The sequence below is a fragment of the Nannospalax galili genome, unplaced genomic scaffold (assembly GCF_000622305.1).
Source record: "Nannospalax galili isolate Female #2095 unplaced genomic scaffold, S.galili_v1.0 scaffold973, whole genome shotgun sequence".
Classification (NCBI taxonomy): Eukaryota; Metazoa; Chordata; class Mammalia; order Rodentia; family Spalacidae; genus Nannospalax; species Nannospalax galili.
This window is the reverse complement of record NW_008334020.1, coordinates 1,677,591-1,686,106: the sequence shown is the minus strand read 5'-3', so window position 1 is coordinate 1,686,106 and position 8,516 is coordinate 1,677,591. Positions and strand designations below refer to the sequence as shown.

At 35.7% G+C, this 8,516-nt stretch overlaps 1 protein-coding gene across 5 annotated transcripts in view; it reads left to right on the top strand.

Moving 5' to 3' along the window:
• The window catches only part of Hgf (hepatocyte growth factor), a 76,916-nt gene that overhangs the window by 7,105 nt on the left and 61,295 nt on the right, over window positions 1–8,516 (top strand). For all 5 annotated transcript variants that reach the window (XM_008828989.3, XM_008828990.3, XM_029561552.1 and 2 more), the window contains 3 exons: window positions 570–735; window positions 4,571–4,683; window positions 5,493–5,607. In XM_008828989.3, the coding sequence (XP_008827211.1) occupies window positions 570–735; window positions 4,571–4,683; window positions 5,493–5,607 (394 nt within the window). The remainder of the gene's footprint in view (window positions 1–569; window positions 736–4,570; window positions 4,684–5,492; window positions 5,608–8,516) is intronic.

The following is an 8,516-nucleotide window of genomic DNA, read 5'->3' as shown; positions in this document are numbered from 1 at the left end:
AAATATTTTTGTCATAAGTGAGAAGAGGACTAAACTATGAATAATAGAAAACATGTAGACATGCAGGAGAATTTGTCCATTGCAGAGATTTTTATGAGGACTGTCTCGTCTTTGAATGGATTTATCTAATTGGCACTGTAACTTACACAAGAACAATTGTGGAGGATGGTGGAAGATTAATTATAAGGCATCATGAGGTGCACTTCAAGCACTGATACTCAATTCTATGCTGTGTGGAGAATGCCATTTCTTTACGGTGAGCTCTGTCCTAATTTTTAAATAATTATTCTTTAGGGTTATTTATTTCATTGGGGCGAACTCTGTCCTAATTTTTCAATGCATCCTTCATTTGAAAGGATAAGTGGTTTTAGATGTTTTCCCCTGCTTATAATATTCCTCTCTCTTGCTCTTACCAACTTATTTTCATACTCTGTCATAATCTTTGGAGGTATACTATGTAGCCGGATAATATTATTATTTTGAAGATGACCCTTAAGGACATATTTTCCCCTCTATAAGCCTTAACAGTGTAACTTCCATGTTGATTTATTTAATTTTTATGTTAATAGAGGGACAGAAGAAAAGAAGAAATACACTTCATGAATTTAAAAAGTCAGCAAAGACTACTCTAATTAAAGAAGATCCATTACTGAAGATTAAAACCAAAAAAATGAACTCAGCAGACCAGTGTGCCAACAGATGTACTAGGAATAAAGGCCTTCCTTTCACTTGCAAGTAAGTTACTTTATTTCATTCTTAGGATAGTTTTCAAATATAGTCAGTGCATATTATAATCAAATTTCTCCTCTTTTTGGATAGTCACTGTAATTTTCACTTTAAATTAAATTAGAATATAGTCTTAATTCATTACAACAAAAGACAGCTCTCAGTTGTTGGAAATATTGACTGAGCAAGGGAGACTATGAAAACTGCATTCTATGTCTACAGTGGCTTTGGTTATGGATTTTCTCCTTCATTTTATGAGCAATTAAAGTTGAGCTAAAATCAGATTGGATTAACTTTTAATCTCTCTTACATTCTAAAATATTCTATTCAAGGTTATCTTTTTTTCTCCTCCCCATGGAAGAGCAGTGGAGGGATTTTCAGGGCAGAAATTGGGCACTAGCCAAATTTTACTGCACCTTATATCATTGCTTTATGGATTTAAATGAAAGGTGTTGAGAGAATTAGATAAAAAAACATTAAAGGGATTTGTGTCAGCAGGAGAGGTTGTTTAAGAGAAGTTAGGGAATAGTGATGATGAAGGTTCGGTGCAAAGTGATGGAGAAATTCAGAGGTCTGAGCAGCCTCAAAAAGAGACATTCTTATCTTTTCATAGTCCCTGTGTCATTAAGAATTCCTTATTAGTTAGTCAGAGGACAAAGTTTATAATTTTGAACTAGCAAAGTGAGAATTTCATCCCAGTGATTTCCTAAATGACCAGAATATATACTTCTTTAACCAGTTGTGGTGGCACATTCTTAACATCCCATCATATAGGAGGATGATGCAGGAGGATTGTCATTTGTTTGAGTCTAGTCTAGGCTACAGAGTTAAACCCTATATTAGTATCTATCTGTCTGTCTATCATCTATCTATCTATCTAGGGAGCAGATGTTTGGACCTGGGATTTTTCTTTATCTATCATCTGTCTGTCTGTCTGTCTGTCTGTCTATCTATCTATCTATCATCTATCTATCATCTATCTATCTATCTATCTATCTATCTATCTATCTATCTATCTATCTATCATCTATCATCTATATTCTAGCTAATCTATTTATCTCTTTTTAGTCTCAATAACTATTTTCTCCCATAGTTTACTTTCTGTTGATATTTTACCCCTTTTTAAAAATAAGGAGGACTGGGGAGATGGCTTAGTGGTTACATGCACTTGAAGCTCTTTCAGGGAACCTGGGCTTTGTTCCCAGCATCCATACTTGGCAGTTCACAACATCTTGTAACTAAAAGTTCCAGGGAAGCCAATGCCTTCTTTTGGCATCTGCAGGCATTGCATGCACATGGTACACATACTTACACTCAGGCACACACGAATATATACAAAATAAATAGATAACTGTAAAAAACTGTGTTTTTGTGACTGTATCTTAGTGGTGGGATTCTTGCTTAGCAGGCACATGGTCTTGGATTCTATTTCCAGTATGAAAAAAATTGAGATGTTTGCATAAAATTCTGTAAGCGCTCAATTCTTGTTTATTTCATTTGGTTAGCAACCTTTTATGACAATGCAGAGTTTATTGGTTTCATGGTAAGCAGTCCTCACTTAATCCTTCTTGTTTCAGAGAAATAAGGGTTGTGGGTCTGCAGGGAAGGACATGGTCAGAGAAGGGCCTTCTGCAGATTTAGGCAGGGGAAAGACTATCTTCTTTCTATTTTTATAGCCAAACTGCCACTTTCAGGGAGATTTTTCTGACAAACAGGAGTGGGAATTGGCTTTGTAAACTTATCCCTAAAAACTTGTGTTTTGTCTGACTTTTGTGTAAAAGCCTTGAGATTGGGAAAAATAAAATAGGAAAAATTATTTTCAATTAGCATCTCAGCTGTATAGATTTATGGAGATGGTCTTTTGGCAACTGAGCAGGTTGAGGTTAACTTTTATCTCTCAGGGATGAAGGGTCAGGTAAAGGGAACTGGAGCAGCACATTTCATTGTTGGTTTTTAATTTTCAGTCTGAAAATAAGGCTAAGATAAAAATCCTTAAAGTTAAATGTAGAAAAGTATAATCAAGAAATACGATGGCCTAACACACTCTGTATGGAAGTGTAAAATAATATTAAAAAGTGTTTTTCTGAGAGACTATGTCATTATGATGAAAGGAAAGAAAAGAATTGGGAAGCTGGAACTCATCCACTTTTCTGGTTGAAATCACTTACATTTCAAAAAGCATATTTTTATATTTATCAGTTTGTTTGAGATAAGATTTTTAGTAAATTGTGAGCAAAGCAGTATAGAATTTATCAGCAGGAGCAGAAGGGGATACACAGTGGTGATTTTCCTTAAAAACATTTACCAAAAGCATATTCTCTAGTATTGCTAGTTTTTAATTTAAATGTATATCCAGACAGACTTGTTTAGGAAACATTGACTTAGCAACAGCTTCCCTTAGAGTGAGATTTTCATTCATTCCCTTTAGAATTTCATGACTTACCAAAGATATTATATGAAATGTTCTTAATATTTGATTTCTGGTTTCTCTTTCCTATGATAATTTATAGGGGTGGTGATTTGCCTAATATATCTTTTTTTCTTGAAAATTTCATACATGTCTACTAGGTACCTTGGTCATATTCAGCCCCTACGCCCTTCTGCCAACTCTCCCCAGACCTTCCAAAACTTCTCCCTCCCAACTTCTTTTTTTGTTTTTAAAATAGCCCACTGGATTCTATTAGTGCTTACCATATGCACATGGGTATGGGGCCATTCACTTTCAGATAGACAATCTACTAACACCCTTTCCGAGAGAAAAGTGGCCCTCTTTCCCTCGGCCTCTCCTCAGCATGGGGTGAGTCATCAGGAGCCCCTTCTCCCTTCATACTTGAATTTTTAGCTGTCTTGATCCTGTGCGAGTCTTGTAAAGGTAACCAGAGTTGTTATGAGTTCCTGTGTGCAAGAGCCATGTCATGCCCAGAGGCCAGCACTTCGGAGCACTTCTCCCCATCCTCTGGCTCTTACATTTTTTCCTTACTTTCTTTTGAGATTTTTCCCATTTAGAGATGAACACTCGCAGTTGCTTATTCTCAGTACTTAACAGTTATGAGTCTCTGCAGTAGCCACTGCCCACTGCGAAAAGAAGCTTCTCTGAAGAAGGTTGAGAACAGGACAAATCTGTCTGCACCAGGAGCTAGGTGACCTCTGCTTGATAGATCTTAAGGAATGCCATTTTGTCTATGGGGATGAAAGCTAAGGCCCTGTGCATGCTGGGAGAGCAGACTGACCACACTCCCAGTTTTTTTGTTTTGAGGCAGGGTTTCACTAAGTTGTTCATGCTGGCCTTGACCTCATTCTGCAGCCCATACATGCCTTGAACTGCAATCCTTCTGCTTCAGTTCCTTCAATAGATGGAATTACAGCCATGCACTATCATGTATGGGAGAAATATCATTTTAGAATGTATTTATACACATAAACTTTGGGAACTAATCATGATGTCTCAAATATAATCTTTTATATATAATTATACACAAAATATTCTGATTTATTGGGCACTTAGAAAAGTATTAAAAGCCTTCAGAAATAATCTAGGCAGTTGTGGTACATACTGACTGTTTTCCTTTTTGAAACCTTTAGTTTTGTACAAGCCATGGAGAGTAACTTAAGGGCTTTCCACATATTGATGTGATACTTGAATCTGTAGTTATAGAACCTTCATTTTGTTCTTTCTTGTTTAGTCTGTCAAAAAAGAATAAACACATACACATACAAACACACACAGATACACGTCACTTACATTTTTATTATGTAATAATATCTGCTTCTATACATTCTCCTTGGTAAACCATGTGCCATTCTCTAGTAGTATTCCTTCTTTTCATTCAGCTATCTTTTTCAGGGCCTTTGTTTTTGATAAAGCAAAGAAAAGATGCCTCTGGTTCCCTTTCAATAGTATGTCAAATGGAGTGAAAAAAGGATTCGGCCATGAATTTGACCTCTATGAAAACAAAGGTAACTGCCTTCTCCTTAAGTGTTACATAATGGAATAAAAGGTGCCACATAGGTCCTTCCTGCTGATATTTGCATGTTGATGAATTTTTCAATAAAATCCAAATCATGGTAGGAAATAAGATGATTTCTTCCTACTCCAATATTTCTTCAAATATTATGTATAGCTTGTCATCAAACATTAGTCCATTCTTGTTCAATCTTTTCTCTAGATGGCTAAATGAACATGCTACTATTTGATAACTAATATTTCCTGAACTTACAATTCTCTTGCCCTCTAAGTTATCTGAAATCTTAAGAAAAATATGGAGGATAATAATCAACCTAATATAATTATTTCATACAGACACACACGCACACACACACACACACATGCACACACACCATTCTACAAAATTTTATGAAGATAGACAATCTATTTTATCTTAAACTTATTTTCTGCATTCATAATAGATTTTTGAAAATTGCTCATTTCATTGTTAATATTTTCTTATGTATATATTTATTCAAACAAATGACAATAGCCTGATCAACTGAGTATATAAACTAATTCAAGTTAAGGACAGAGAATAACCTCTGTATGATATACTCAGAATTAAACCATGAATATCTGACTGTTTGTTTTGGATTATTCTGAAATGTGTTATTTTGAAAACACTAGTAGAAGCTTTAGGCAAGAACTTTCAATGTTATTTGAATAGTTTACAAGAGTTAATTACTTGCAGGCTTGACTGGAATTTTATTTTTCTTCTCTAGTAAATACAGCATATGTTTCACATAGTTCTGACATTTTTCTCCATGTTATTCAATAGACTATATTAGAAACTGCATCATTGGTAAAGGAGGCAGCTACAAGGGGACAGTATCGATCACAAAGAGTGGCATCAAGTGCCAGCCTTGGAATTCCATGATCCCCCATGAGCACAGGTAAGAACAGCATGAAGAAAAGAAGGTGCAGCTTGTCCTGTCTGCAGGTTAACAGTCCCACGTTAGTCTGCTGGAATAATGCTACAATTGCATGTTCACTTAGTTTTGCTGACTTGTGTAAGGCTTTTGTGAATTCATCACTAATAACTTGCAAAGGATTAAGGAATTTATTGTTAAAATTTGGCTCAATATTCTCTTATCTCGATGTCTCAATTTTTAGCTGTTGTATTTACAAATAAGTAATTAAAACTTAATTTAAGAGAGAAAAGATTCTCCCCTTTGGGTCTTGAGAGGGCACTATTCAGTCAGAAGGGTTGCTGTGATTTGGAATGATCTCACAGAGTCTAAGTGTGTTTTTATCTTGGTAGTTCCCAGCTTTGACTGAATATTAAAATGATCCACTTGGAAAGTCCTACCACCCAGGGTACACACACACACACACACACACACACACACACACACACACACAAGCAATTAAAGTAGAACCTCTGGAGTGAGGGTTGGGGGTGGTTTAGATAAGGTTCCAGTATATCTTAAGATTTTCAGTTGGTTCCCAGGTACAGATGAAGTTGAAAGAAACGTGTGAAAGCTTGTGCTTCAGACTGACCAGTTTTCCCATGTCACCTGTTGCTTAAAGACTAGAGAAAACTTTTCCCTTGGAAAGTAAATGCCTACACTGAAGGGAACTATATTCATCACAGCAGATGAATAATAGCTAAAGAACAATTAAGATAATATAGGCTTATGAGGTTGTGATTATCATGAAGAAAAACACAAACATTTCATAGCTAACCAGAGAACTACATATATTTATGACTTCCAGACCTATTTTACTAATACATTTAATGAGGACTAAACTAGTTTAAAATAGCTCTTGTCTGGTTAATAGACGCATTAGGGGATTTAGTTTACCTTGTGCTAAGTACCTGGTGGTCAGTTTACGGGCATACGTATTTTACGTACTACTTAAGATAATACCAGATTGGTCGTTCTGTCAATTCTTTTTATGCATATAAAATGAAACCGTAGCACAAGAACCTTAGTAGTTTCTGGGGTCATACACAACTAATAAGTGGCATGGCCAGCCTGAATGATGCCAAGTCAGTTTCATGGTATATCCTATGTGTGCAGCAAACTTTTAGCATGAGACAGTGGGTACATTAGTAACCTACATGCTGTGACTTGTTTTTGCAATAGCAACAAGTGATGTCTTCCTCTTGATGAGCAAAGTTTTCATTCCTTTCCACTTGCATTTTTAAAATTTATTTATTTTGATTTTGTGTGTATTTTCCCTGCATGTGCTTAAGGGCACCCATGTCACTCAATGCCCTTGGAGGCCAGAAGAGGGCGTCAGGTCCCCTGAAAACGAGTTATGAATTGTTAGCTGTGATGAAGGTCCTGAGAACTGAACCTGAGTCCTCTGCAAGATCAGCCAGTGCGTTTAACTTCTGAGCTATTTTTCCAGCATCCTGCCTTTCCACTTTATGAAAGCATAATTTTGCCAGATAATGGATTTTTGCTTTAGGCAGATGAGAGTTAAATGGTTGATTGGTTGAGTGTTCCACATTCAAACCTGTGACTTTTGCCTAATTAACACCAGCTATTAGTATCCAAGTTGAGCAGCTCTATAATATTTTGATAACAGAAAAACCACAATTTTCTCAAATTAATTACTAACAATTTTAGAACAATACTTCTGAAATATAGTATTGCCTCTAGATTAGAAACAAATAATATAATTGGTTTTATTCTCTCTTAGGGTGTGTGTGTTGAAGAAAACACATAGATAGGCCTACATTTTCCACAAAGCAAAGGTGTTTGAAATTAATCCTACTTTAGTCCAGGAGAGTGTACTGGACTGACCTGGTAGAGGTCTTATTTCAACCTAAATTCTCCTTAATTGTGATTCTCTGCTAGAGGAATAAATGTGACATGGATCTCTCTGGGAATTGCTTTATTAGCCAATCAAATATTTTGCCAATGAATACTTCCTGGTGATATAGAGGTATACAGATGAAACGATCTTGTATATTATTTAAATCACTCTTTTGTGTTAAATGAGAACAACACTTAATTTTCTTCAATTTACAGTTTATTGGAATAGCTTCATGATAGCTTAACACTTGAAATTAGGCATTAACTAAAGATTAATTTTATGGGAAATGGAAAAAGAAACATATTTTTGTCCAGCAGAGTGGTTTATTGTTGACTCTCTAAATTGAAATATTTTACAAGTGGCTTAATGGAAAGATGGTGATGGATGTTGAAATTAGTACAGAAGCTTAACAGAAAATCAGGTGACCCAATATCTACATCTGTATCCTTCACTGGCCTCCTAGCACTCTTTAATGAAGCAGATGATGGAATAGATCAAGTTTCCTATGAACACAGTTTATATTAACAAAAGAAAGGGAGGCTATCACCCTAGTTTATGTCTCAGAGTATATTTGGACATAACCCAATTTTAAATATTTCTTCACTTATCTCTCTTAAAGCCTTGCTAACAGCAAGGACAGAGATAAAAATAGTATGTGTGTGAACAAAAGCTTATTACAGAGCCTGTGGCCTGGCAGAGGCCTTTTGTGCAATAAGTTCTCATAAACATTTACCTAATGAACACCTATAAATGAAAAGAGCAAGACTAGACTTGATACCTGGCAATGAATGGGATGGGTGAGATGATCAGGCTAACGGTGGGACACAAAATTAAGCCAGCTGATTTGGGGGCAAGTCTACATACACCAAATAATGAAAAGATATGCTCTTTATCGTCTGTGTCCTGAAAAGGAATTCTGTGTGAATTGATTAATAATGTTAGAAACAAGTCCAGCTTTTCTCTTTCCTCTTCATTTTTTCAACAACTACAAAAAACTTTTTCCTCTTCTGGCCATTTTAGCTTACATTTTTAC